The sequence below is a fragment of the Watersipora subatra genome, chromosome 7 (genome assembly GCF_963576615.1).
Source record: "Watersipora subatra chromosome 7, tzWatSuba1.1, whole genome shotgun sequence".
Classification (NCBI taxonomy): Eukaryota; Metazoa; Bryozoa; class Gymnolaemata; order Cheilostomatida; family Watersiporidae; genus Watersipora; species Watersipora subatra.
Window position 1 is genome coordinate 32,529,855 of NC_088714.1, and position 13,851 is coordinate 32,543,705.

At 35.0% G+C, this 13,851-nt stretch overlaps 1 protein-coding gene across 1 annotated transcript in view; it reads left to right on the forward strand.

Annotated features, from left to right (window-relative positions):
- Positions 1–12,452, forward strand: part of LOC137399665 (serine/threonine-protein kinase Nek5-like) — a 39,297-nt gene extending 26,845 nt beyond the window's left edge. Inside the window, exons 9-13 of the mRNA XM_068085852.1 lie at positions 3,054–3,122; positions 6,404–6,534; positions 6,803–6,920; positions 8,589–8,807; positions 11,442–12,452. Of these exons, the coding sequence (XP_067941953.1) occupies positions 3,054–3,122; positions 6,404–6,534; positions 6,803–6,920; positions 8,589–8,807; positions 11,442–11,621 (717 nt within the window). The 3' untranslated portion in view covers positions 11,622–12,452. The remainder of the gene's footprint in view (positions 1–3,053; positions 3,123–6,403; positions 6,535–6,802; positions 6,921–8,588; positions 8,808–11,441) is intronic.
- Positions 12,453–13,851: the final 1,399 nt, after the last annotated feature.

The window sequence follows — 13,851 nt, forward strand, 5'->3', positions numbered from 1 at the left end:
CAAACAACTGGTAAAAATCATCAAAATGAATATCATTAAAAATTGGTAATGAAACAATGTATTTACCTTAGTAACTATAGTTACCAACAATAACTTTAGTGTATTTAGTGGTTATGATTTGCAGAAGAATGTAACAGTACAATGTACTACTTGCAGTATGTACCGTGGGGAGTTCATACTTTCGAGACAGATGTGTAACATAAATGTCGAATCTAACTTAGATGAATTTACATGTAGCTTATTTAACTAAACACTTACTTTTTAAGTTTTAGTAAGTATTTTAATAAACTTCAAACATTTCACAGAAGTTTTATCACCGATCTGTTTGCGAATCCGCTTTTACCATAATGAATAACGCTAAACTGAGATGGCGAGCTACGCATTTCTCTTTCCGATGTTGTGTGAGGTATTTCGGCGAATAGCTTATTGCCATTTTGGTTATTTTGTCGTAATCAGTACAATAATTGCCAAACTTTAATTTCGAGAGAAATTTTTGTTGATGTCGTATGGTGGAAAGCAAATTTGCTCTAGTATGGCGAGGACAAAAAAGCATTGTGTTTCATAGTTGGGCGAAAAATATTTTATACCAGTACCGTAATCCACGTATCAATTAGTAAGTCATTTAGCGTGTGCAATCGGGAAAGGGTAAGAGTATATAGTAAGAGCGATAGAATTGCAAGAATTGCATAGCCTTGTGGTTAGATGCGCTTTTACAAACTTACGGGTGCAATCCTTGTGAGTTCAAATCCAACATGAAGCGAGCATATCATTCCAAGATCTTAACAGCTATAGCTGGACAGACGGGTAATGACAGATGAAAAGCTTTGCGATTTATGTATATATATAATTATATTACAGAAAAGTTGAATGGTTGAAACATTTGCATTAAATCTTTTGGGTGAAAATTTTGCAGTTTTATTTTTTTTAAATAACTCGACAAAAGAAATCTCACACGTGATTTCATATTTTTAGTTCAAAGGTTGACTTGCAACAAAGTTTACATTGCAGTTATTTAGTACCAAAAGATTCACGATGTCTTACTCTGCTGTGTTGTAGGTGCAAAATATGTGGAAGTATGATTACAAGCTCTTACAAGCTCAAAAACGAACAATTAATCCAAGCCATCACGAAAACGCTGTAGATTGGAATTCCTTTCCAAAATGGCTCAAATGGGACGTAGTTGAACACAATGGCTTCTGTTTACACTTTGACGCAACCCCAATCATCAAAATATTTTCACAAATCTACTTCACGCATTGAATAAAACCATGTCTATTGTCCTTACGCGTCTATTTCATCATCATTGTAATGCTGTCATTTTGAGCTCTGATATCTCAAAGCCTACTGTTACAATTCATTTAATTTTTTAACCTTAGCTTGAAGGAATGCATATCATTCTCTGATAAATATGACTAGCCCGTTGGTCACCTGTGATAGTCGAAAAATGCTGCAAAAATTGTTCGCACTATTTGGCAAGAAGTATGGGCCACATGATCAGATTACGGCTATATGATTAGACTAAACTGAAGCGAAACTGTAAAGTAACGAGCATCTACATTTGATAAGGGCTTGTTAGTAGAACCCGAAGTGTTTGCCATAAACTAGTGCTATGAAACATTTTATATTGAGCCTTTTATTGGCCTTTAATTTCACGTGGTAACGTCAAGTGTCAAGACAATAACCACGATGTTTGAATACGTCATCGAAATATAGAGATTCCAAACTATGGAGTTTTCGTGATGGCTGCGATTAAATGTTAGTTTTGAGCTTTTAAGAGCTTGTAATCACATTTCCACATATTTTGCACCTACAACACAGCAGAGTAAGACGTGGTGAACCTTTTGATACCAAATAACTGTAATGTAAATTTTGTTGCAAGTCAACCTTTAAATTTGAAATTCTATTTTATTCAATATAAGTTCATAAATTGTCAAATATATATTATTTTTAGGGTTATCCATTGTCCTGTAAATTTCCATTAATGTCTGCTAAAAACCGAAGCTCTCTAATAAGAATTCGTTGTATTTATCACGTTTATTAAAACGTGGTCGAACATTCTTTGAATGTAACGCAGGTTTCGTAGATACAAAGTTTGGTGAACAATTGTCAATCTGGCTTTTTCGTTCAAACAGATATAACAATAAATTTGACGGGTACTTGAGAATTTAGAATCTAAATTAAAATTTCAAAAATTTAAAAGTTTGAACTTTCCAATTCTCTTAATATTGGACACTTTACTACTTGTCTGTCTTTTTCTTATGAGCTTTTTCAACTATGATCAAATTTTGTCGATTTTCATCTTTAAACCTCCTGGCACACCTAAATCAACAAACGAAATCTCAAATGATAGAAAATTATCTATACCTTCTGATAAAATTTTGTAAAACTTGACCTGAGTGACCTTTTATCTGTAAAAGTAACTATCTTTTCATCTCAATCACTATGTTTCGATGACGCACAGGATTCGATAATTTGAGCCAATCCGCAAGTTAACAGCATAATGGAAATGGCATAAATCCGCAAACAAAGCGATTTTTGCGATTCGCAAAACTTTATCGAATCCATTATGCTTGCGAATATTGGAAACAGCCCTTGCGAATGATGCGCATTAAAATACCAAGCCAGCTAGTCAATTTTAAACATTTACAATACTTTGTTGTCCTTTTTCCATTGAGTTTCATGCTTTTGCGTCGCTAACTGCGTCGCTTATTATCAACTTATAGCGTACAATTCCTTACCTTTTGTCAACAAGGCGCTAGAGTCAATCCGCATCATGCAGATGTACATAGAAACACTTAATTTGCACGGTAACGCGACCTGTGCACAACTCGAATCCACATGATGCGCTTCATGCATGTCATGGAAACAAAGTGTATGTGACTGATTCTCATTTGGTCATTTGGTTGTTTGTATTCTTGATATTCTGTAGTCTGTATTCTTGATATTCTGTATTCTTGATATATTGTAGTCTTGTATTCTTGTATTCTTCATTTGTATTCTTGATACAAGGTCATCTGTCACTAGAAGAAAATTGAGTTTGTTCTGTTGTACAGATCCTGACGGATGACTTGTTTCAGCGGATGTCAGGTATGGGCTTGAAGAAGCTGCCAGTACCTTTAGGGGTGAGCAATACACTGTCTATGTTTGCTGCCTGATTGGATTTAACGTGGCTTCTGCTTAGCTGACCTTTGACTGTCACTTGACCTCATAGAAGCATCATAGGTTGTCTGAATAATTAGCAAAGGGAAAAACTTGAAAAATATAACCGAAACAGTGGTTTTAACTAGAGATGCCCCGATTCTAATGTCACCAGCCGATTCAGATACCGATCCGATATACCGATTCTTATTGAAAAATAAGCTGATTCAGATACCAATTCAGATTTTTTGTGTTGCATAGATGGTTGCTATTTTTATTATGTAAATATAAATATAATGCAAAGAAAATATAAATATTGATGTATTTATTTGTTTGTATTTATGGAAAAAAGATATACATGTATATATATTCACATACTGACATACCGTGCATCTAGTAACGAAACAGTCCATGTTTTTTGAAATCTGTTATTAATAATGGTAATTACTGTTAGTAGTACAGCTTTCTCTGTGATAATGAAGTCTCTCTTCTACTGCTGAACGAACTGCTGCGCCTGTACAAGTTTAGAGCAAATAAATGTTTCTTTTAATTACTGTTAGTGATTCAATTCTCTCAGTGAGACGTCTTTATCTTCTATCACGATCGATGTAGCCAGTTGTACTGAAGAAGGACTCGCTTGCCACACATGATGGAGGACAGGCTAAATACCGATAAGCCACTGAGGTTATTTTGTGCGATACAAACTATACATCATATCGTCAGGATCAAGAGAGAGAGAGATAGATAACCTTATGCATCGACTGCTCAAATTATTTTCGTTATGCTAGTAAATAGAAACATTACATCGCATTCTTGTTTCTCATCATTGTTCTCTTGTTCGTGATTGGCTGCAATAAATCATATCGCTGTAATTGGGAAATACCGCACTTTGTGATTACGCCCTGACTAAAGCCAAAAGATTCCTCAGCTGTGTGGATGTTTATTAGGCTATATACATGAAATAGATTGTGTAACAGGCCTGGAATTCATTAGGTAAAAGTAAGGAGCTTGCAGCTGATGATTTTTTATTAGTGTAGCAAGCTAAAATAGTTTTAGTTAGTTAGTTATTAGTTTTCCGCTAAATAGTTGAGCTGTAAAAAGTATCAAAATTTTCCGATTTTTTAAGAAACGATCGGCCGATACCGATTCAGATACTTAACACCCATATCAGCACCGATACCGATTCCGATATTAAAATCGGGTCAACTCTAGTTTCAACTGTCATTCAAAATTATATCTGATAATCAGATCTGTGGTGATCTACGTAAGTTTCACTTGCTCATGTTTTCATATGCGCATATGAAAACATGCATATGACAGTATACACCCGCATGTTTTCATATACGCATGTTTTCATATGCGTACGTATACTGTTATACGCGCACGTATACTGTCATACGTGCACGTATACTGTCATACGTGCACGTATACTGTCATACACACACGTATACTGTCATACGCACATGTACAATGTTATACACGCACATATACTGTCATGCGCACGTATACTGTCATACGCGCATGTATACTGTCATACGCGCACGTATACTGCCATACGCGCACGTACACTGCCATACGCGCGCGTATACTGTCATATGTGCATGTATACTGTCATACAAGCACGTATACTGTCATAAGCGCACGTATGCTGTTATACGCACACATATACTGTTATACGCGCACATATACTGTTATACGCGCACATATACTGTTATACGCGCACATATACTGTCATATGCGCACGTATACTGTCATATGTGCACGTATATTGTCAAGACATTAATGGCAAGCAGCCTTTGGTCTCCCAATTTGAAACTTTTATTCAAGTGTTTTGTAATTTGGAGAGCAAATGAAATACTAGGACAGAACCCTTTCTGTCCTTTCAAAAGATATACAATATTATACGAAATGAAAGGTCGATAGGTTACAACAGGCTCAGCTCATAATTTAGCATAGTTGTATGAAAGGTAGAACCATCAGTTCATGGTGTTGTACAGTTGTATGACAGATAATAATCATCAATTTATGGTGTTGTACAGTTGTAGGACAGATAATAATCATCAATTTATGTTGTTGTACAGTTGTATGACAGATAATAATCATCAATTTATAGTGTTGTACAGTTGTATGACAGATAATAATCATCAATTTATGGTGTTGTACAGTTGTAGGACAGATAATAATCATCAATTTATGGTGTTGTACAGTTGTATGACAGATAATAACAATCAATTTATGGTGTTTTTACAGTTGTAGGACAGATAATAATCATCAATTTATGGTGTTGTACAGTTGTAGGACAAATAATAATCATCAATTTATGGTGTTGTACAGTTGTATGACAGATAATAATCATCAATTTATGGTGTTGTACAGTTGTAGGACAGATATTAATCATCAATTTATGGTGTTGTACAGTTGTAGGACAGATATTAATCATCAATTTATGGTGTTGTACATTTGTAGGACAGATAATTATCATCGATTTATGGTGTTGTACAGTTGCATGACAGATAATAATCATCAATCTATGGTGTTGTACTGTTGTATGACAGATAATAATCATCAATTTATGGTGTTGTACAGTTGTAGGACAGATAATAATCATCGATTTATGGTGTTGTACAGTTGTAGGACAGATAATAGTCATCAATTTATGGTGTTGTACAGTTGTAGGACAAATAATAATCATCAATTTATGGTGTTGTACAGTTGTAGAACAGATAATAATCATCAATTTATGTTGTTGTACAGTTGTATGACAGATAATAATCATCAATTTATGGTGCTGTACAGCTGTAGGACAGATAATAATCATCAATTTATGGTGTTGTACAGTTGTATGACAGATAATAATCATCAATTTATGGTGTTGTACAGTTGTAGGACAGATAATAATCATCAATTTATGGTGTTGTACAGTTGTATGACAGATAATAATCATCAATTTATGGTGTTGTACAGTTATAGGACAGATATTAATCATCAATTTATGGTGTTGTACAGTTGTATGACAGATAATAATCATCAATTTATGGTGTTGTACAGTTGTATGACAGATAATAATCATCAATTTATGGTGTTGTACAGTTGTAGGACAGATATTAATCATCAATTTATGGTGTTGTACAGTTGTATGACAGATAATAATCATCAATTTATGGTGTGGCACTGTTTTTCCCTTGAAAGCTAACTTGAAATGTTGCCAATCGCATTTGAAAATGTCACGTTTACCAAGCTAACAATTGGGTTGTTCTATTGCCAGCCTCGAGTTGACCCGACCTTTGACAATCCTGGTACAGTTATCTTTGCAACTCCCGACTGGAAGAGATGTAGGAACTTGCTTGTGCTCATCCATGGCAGTGGTCAAGTCAAAGTCGGCCAGTGGGCCCAAAAGTTAGTCGCAGGGTTCATTTACTGCAAAACTGATAAACTTTACGTCTGTTTTTTACCTGTACGTTTTTCAAGATCCTTTTAGAAACTAGGCATGTATTTTGGTCGCTCTGTATGTTGCTAGTAAACCTACAGTTTGGTAAGATATAACAAGCTATGAGTCATTATATTGTATATACTTTATGTTATATAATCTTTGTGTCGTTATATTGTATATATTACCCTACACTTTCAAGATAACTGACTAACCCAGTGGCGCAATATGTTATAGAAGAATGGTGTATTCGAACTCACTGGAATCGGGAACACAACTCCCATATATTAGGAAAGCCCTTGCCAATGACTATGAACTTTTGATTCTTAATTGCAATGACTACAAACCAGTGACGGTAAGAGAGTTTGTGTTTCTCGGATTTGATGTCAATATACGCATTTCCTCTTGTGCGCTTTCATAGCAAAGGCCATATTCAAGGTGAAAGTGAAACGATGCAGTGGGTATAATAAAAGTAGACCTGATGCTAATAATAGAGTAGGCAAATAGCAGAGCAGGTAATTAATAATTATTGCTGTGATTGTAATTAACAACTCAAGTCGTTGTCTATGTTTCCATGACGCGCATGACTCGCATCGTGCGTATTTGGAGTTGTGCCATGTTGCATTACCATGCAAATTAATTGTTTCTATAGACATTCGCATGATACGGATTGATTCTGGCGCGTTGTTTAAAAAGGTAAGGAATTGTATGCGATAAGTCAACAATTATCGATGCACGTGTTAGCGATGTAAACACCTGAAATGCGATTGAGAAAGGACAAACGGAAGTATTGAAAATGTTTAAAATTGAATAACTGGCGCAGCATTTTAATGCGCATCATTCGCAAGTGCTGTTACCCTTGTTTGCAAACATGACAGAATCGACAGAGTTTTGCGAATTGTAAACTCGCTTAGCATGCGAATTTATGCCATTTCCATGATGCGGTTAACTTGTGGATTGGCTCAAATTTGCATGTGTGTCATGGAAACAAAATGCATAGCGAATACTGCTTACTTGACTGCTGGATATTATCGCGCATTGACTCATTCAGTTTTCATTCATGCACTCAAGTTTGACTTCCACTGTATACAGTATCAAGAAAGTTTAGTAATTATTGACACATGCGTATAATCTTGTCATTCATCATTTGTGTCTCAAGTTACTGCGATAAAGTTTTAGGAACGGAACATAGCCTCATATATAAGGTTTGAACTTATATATATATTTATATATATTGTATGTATATATAAATTTATTGTATGTATATATATATATATATCTATATTGGTCGATTGGCTCAGGGGGTAGAGCGTCGCTGTACCAAAATGAACGTTGTAAGTTCAAATCCTGTTGCAATTTTTTCTTTCAACCATTAAAATGGATTTACTCAGAATTTTTTAGTAAATTTTATCACAAAGTATCATTATTTTTTTCTATTATTTGCGATTGATTTTGATGTTTGAAATGATCTAGCTGCCAGGATGTTTCGAAATTAAAATCAACAAAACTTTATCGTGGTTAAAATGCTCAGAAGAAAAATATGTTCCAAAATGATGTCACTAGTTGATATCATGGCTATAGTTGATATCGGCTATTGCTCTCAAGCTGCAGTGTTATGCGTGTCTATTCTGTTGGTGTCTTTGCAATTATAGTCATCATAATCACACTTTCGCTTGATCTGATTGTTTTAACCGCTATCAAATTTTGTTGATTTTAGTATTCAAACATCCTGGCAATCAGATCACCTCAAACATCAAACAATCGCAAATAATAAAAAGATAGCGATACTTTCTGACAAAAAAACTACTAAAACTCTGTGCAAGCTTTTCTTTAAGCATGACTTCAGACAGATGTGTTGACATGGCTCTTATTACAATAAAGATTATTGTAGATTGTAATTACTACTCTGCAACAGCTTCATATACCCTTCAATTGTAATTACTACTCTGAAACAGCTTCATATACCTTTCAATTGTAATTACTACTCTGCAACAGCTCCATATACCCTTCAATTTTTTTTCAGGGCTGCGACAGCTTCATTAACCATGGGCTGTACGTGTGGAAGAATTATGTAATGAAGTCAGAAGCGCAAAAGATCGCGATCAAGTCGCACAGCCATGGAGGTTCCATTGTCGAAGCAGTGTACAACAACTTTGAGTCACACTTTAGGAAAAAGGTCTACGCGAATGCCTTCACTGGGGATGCGAGTGTACAAGTTCCTCTGAATGATTTTACCAGAGCTGTAAGTATTCCTGACATTAATGTATGTGTGCTTGGAAATGACTCCAGACCGGGTTTGCAGATACTCCCAGACTTCAGTGTATCATTGCATGTATGTACATGACTATATGTCAGGGTTGTTGGTACTCCCAAACTTCAGTGTATCAACGCATATACATGACTATATATCAGGGTTGTTGGTACTCCCAGACTTCAGTGTATCAATGCATATACATGACTATAAATCAGGGTTTTTGGCACTCCCAGACTTTAGTATATCAATGCATATACATGACTATATATCAGGGATGTTGGTACTCCTAGACTTTAGTATATCAAAGCATATACATGACTATATATCAGGGTTGTGGGTACTCCCAGACTTCATTATATCAATGCATATACATGACTATATATCAGGGTTGTGGGTACTCCTAGACTTTAGTATATCAATGCATATACATGACTATATATCAAGGTTGTTGGCACTCCCAGACTTTAGTATATCAATGCATATACATGACTATATATCAAGGTTGTTGGCACTCCTAGACTTTAGTATATCAATGCATATGCATGAATATATATCAGGGTTGTGGGTACTCCTAGACTTTAGTATATCAATGCATATACATGACTATATATCAGGGTTGTTGGTACTCCCAGACTTCAGTGTATCAATGCATATACATGACTATAAATCAGGGTTTTTGGCACTCCCAGACTTTAGTATATCAATGCATATACATGACTATATATCAGGGATGTTGGTACTCCTAGACTTTAGTATATCAATGCATATACATGACTATATATTAGGGTGGTGGGTACTCCCAGACTTTAGTGTATCAATGCATATACATGACTATATATCAGGGTTGCGGGTACTCCCAGACTATAGTATCTCAATGCATATACAAGACTATATATCAAGGTTGTTGGTACTTCCAGACTTTAGTATATCAATAGATATTATATGTATTGATGTATTGATGTAACATCCCTGATATATAGTCATGTATAATACATGACTATATATCAGGGATGTTGGTACTTCTATACTTCAGTGTACCAATGCATACAAATGATTAATTTTCATTAATTTATGGCTCTCCATTTTTAATATATCTGTGCCTGCAAATGACTATTTATAAGGGTTAAAAGTTCTCACTGACCCTAGTGTAGTAGTAACTTTTTTCGATGTTTTAGTAGTTTTGCGTTTTAGGTTTGACTGTATTAAGGTTGTACTAATGATAAAAAATGGCTGCCAACAGAACATTAGTTTTTTTCGTGTTATTCTACTTTCGGTTTATGTAAGTTTACGAATTTTTGGTTCTTATTGGGATATATTTTTTCAGTATAATTCAAAAGTTTCAAGTTCATTGAGATATCTTCATCACTGGGATATCTTAAAATATTACCAAAATACCAAGGACACTTTTACTGACTGAGAACTGTCAAATGTCTGCCGACTGTATTAGAGTTGCCCCGATTCTAAATTCATCAGCTGATTCAAATACCGAACCGATATACCGATTCTTATTGAAAAGTAATCCAATTCAGATATTTTGTGTTGCATAGATAATTGTTCATTTTATTATGCAAATATAAATATAATGCAAAAAATATATAAATATTAATGTATTTATTTGTTTGTATTTATGGAAAAAGATATACATGTATATATATTCACATACTGACATACCGTCCATGTAGTTAACAAAACAGTTCTTGTAATTTGTAATTAATAAAGGTAATTAATGTTAGCGTACAGCTCTCTAGGCGATAACGAAGCCTCTCTTTTATTGCTGAATGAACTCCTGCACCTGTACAAGTTTAGAGCAAATCTATGTTTCTTTTAATTCCCGTTAGTGATTCAATTCTCTCAGTAAGAAGCCTCTTTCTTTTAACACTATCAGTGTAGTCAGTCGCACTGAAGAGGGACTTGCTTGCCACAGATGATGGAGGACAGGCTAAATACCGATAAGCCACTGAGGTTATTTTGTGCGATATAAATAATAGATTGTATCGTTGAGATCAAGAGTGAGATAGATAACTTTATGCATTGACTGCTTAAATTACTTTCGTAATGCTAGTTAATATAAATATTACACTGCATTATTGTTTTCTTTCTCTGTTAGCTACAATAAATAAATCTTATCGCTGTAATTGGGCAATATCACACTTTGTGACTACGTTCTGACTAAAGAAAAAAGGTTCCTCACCTCTGTTGATGTTGATCAGGCTATAGACATGAAATAAATTGTGTGGCAGGCCCGGAATTCATTAGGTAAAAGTAAGGAACTTGCAGCTGATGATTTTTATTAATGTAACAAGCTAAAATACTGTTTTCTGCTAAATAATTGATCTGTAGAAAGTATCTGAAATTTCAGATTTTTTAAGAAAAGATCGGCCGATACCGATTCAGATACTTTACACCTATATCGACATCGATTCCTACACCAAAATCGGTGCAACTCTAGACTGTATATTAGTTATTTTCATAATTCTGTACTTTTCGTCTACAAAGAGTCGCAACATTTTGGTCGCCTACTTTTTGGTCGCATTTTGTTGTTACAGTCAAACGTAAACTTGCAGTGAACATGTGGTTGAAATCGTTATGTTTTATGTTATGTTGACATTGTTATTGTTCTAGATTACACGAAGCTGGATAAAGAGTAGTGAGCCACTGGGAATGGCTCTTCACACGGGTAGCGAACTCTCTTGTATATCCGCAGGAACTACCGAGCACAGCTACACTCCTCACAACGCTTTTCCAAAGGTCTTCGAGTTTCTGGCTGAGCGATTTAGTGATGCATCTCCTGGCAACATGTGATTCATGATGCCTTGCCTAGCGTCGTAATGATTGGTGTATTGGCCACCGATTCACCAAATTCTCATTAGATACATAATTCAGTCAACTTTTTGCGAATACATCATAAACGTCAATGCATTCGTAGTTATTAACACAAAATTAAGAATTATTTTCTCCTTGTAATATGATTTATTGTAAAAAGAGTAAACAACTTACCGCATAGTATTTTATTGTAGCTCATCGATTTTGTGAAAATGATTGTAGGAACAGCTATTTTGGTGATTCTTAGGTAAACTGATCTAGAAAGTCCCTAGCGTTATATATTCTGAACAAGATAATTGTCTCATTCAAATTTTATTGCTTAACATGTAAAAGCGGGCCAGCTCAAATGATATTGTTACAAACGCCTGCGCACCATGTTCTTTGGCTAAAACCCAGCATATTTATTGACAAATCTGTTTTTTGATTGCTCAAATTGAGGAGACCAAACTTATATATGCAAACATTTCCATTTCCTAATACCATCAAGTGTTGTTTATTGCATTGCTGGTAAAAATTTGTTTTCATTGACTGGAATTTTTTATTTCTCCCTAGGTCAGTCACTCAAAAAATTCTCAAATTGTTATGATTTTATAGAGCTAGTTAAAACCTAGAATATAAAGCTAGTACTGTTTTTACAACGACGTTACATGACACTTGAATGTATTGCTACTTTCATCAATGTCAGGTAGAAATGTCTGATTTGCCAATTTTTATATGTAAGTCAAGTGGTTTTGGTTTACCATCATATTTTACCCTTCTATATTAAGAAACTCTGTATAAGTCATGCATAATAAAGGAATACAAGTCATATTCTTCCATCTTGTTAGTACTAGTATTCGTTATCAGAGGTTGTAGTTTATATTATAGTAAAAGTATAGAAGTGATAGCAAGAAATGAGCGGATGTGGTTCAGTGCTCAGTGTATGCTGACTGATGATAAATAGGTTAGTTGTTCAAGCCACACAAAGTCCATTGATAGTGTAAGAAAGGGTTTCCAAATAGAATTGCTTCGGTGTATACATCATTCCACAGTTTGTAGACTTCCCTAAAATCCCAAAGGCTGCCTTTTTACAGTTTTTTGTATATAAATGATAGTAGTGATAGTGGTCTAGAGCCCGTGACTTGTGAATGATAGGTCGGGTCCGACTCCCAGAGCAGCCACTAGAGGAGCAGAAAGGGTATTTTACCAATTTATTTTTCTCTCTACCAAATCCGCAACCCAGAACACCCTGCAATTCTTCCCAGATTCAGAGTTAAGGCCATCGAGGCGGAAATTTGTTTTGATGATTTTAAAGCTCAACAAAGTGGAGTCAGAATAGCTTACAGAATCTTCCATCACTGCCAGATAAGCTCTATATCAGACCTCTATTAGCTGGTTAACTGCTGTTCAGTACAGCTACATGTAGCATCATTTATATTTTGAAGAAATCGCTACAACAGGCGGTTGCTCAAAACAGATCCTGTAGGGTTGCCTACTAATAAAACCGAGAGGCCGGAATCTACTTGTAGAGTGTGTAGTGACAGCAGGTTTCGCACAAAATGGCAGCTTGTTCTTCCAGTGAAATCCCTGGTTCCTAACCACAAATTGGTCAAGCTAGAGTCTTATTTCATATAGGTAACTCCTGAGTTCAACCTTCTCTTAAATCTAGACTTGAAAGTTGAACCTCAACTTCTAATCTAGTATCGGTTGAGTCTGAGTGAGATTGCAGAGAGTGATCTCTCATGCTCGACAATAGATCAGAGTGCTTATTGTGATATGCAAACATTTAAGTTATCATATATTTAATATATAACTTTATCATTGTATATCAAGGGCATGGATATACCAGCCGAATGCCTGGTATTGCAGGAGCAATAGCAAAATTATCTAATAAATTTGAGTAACTTACCTAGAAAGCTAGATCTGTACTAATGTCTTTACGAAAACAATACCAATGTTTTGGGCGAACTTAACAATGGTTACTGTAACGGTCAACAGAGTTAGTTATTAACTGCAAGCTTCAAGCTTGAGTATTTTTACCATTGTATTGACTATTTGCCCAATGAATCCATAGTATTCTGTTTAACTTAATGGTTATGTTTGCCACCACTATATCTGGAGGTCACAAAATCAAATCCAGTGTCGTGTGGATTTTTACTGCTAGATTTTATTGCTATAACTGAACACAGTGTTTAACAAAAAGACAAACGCTGAGATTTATATATATGAA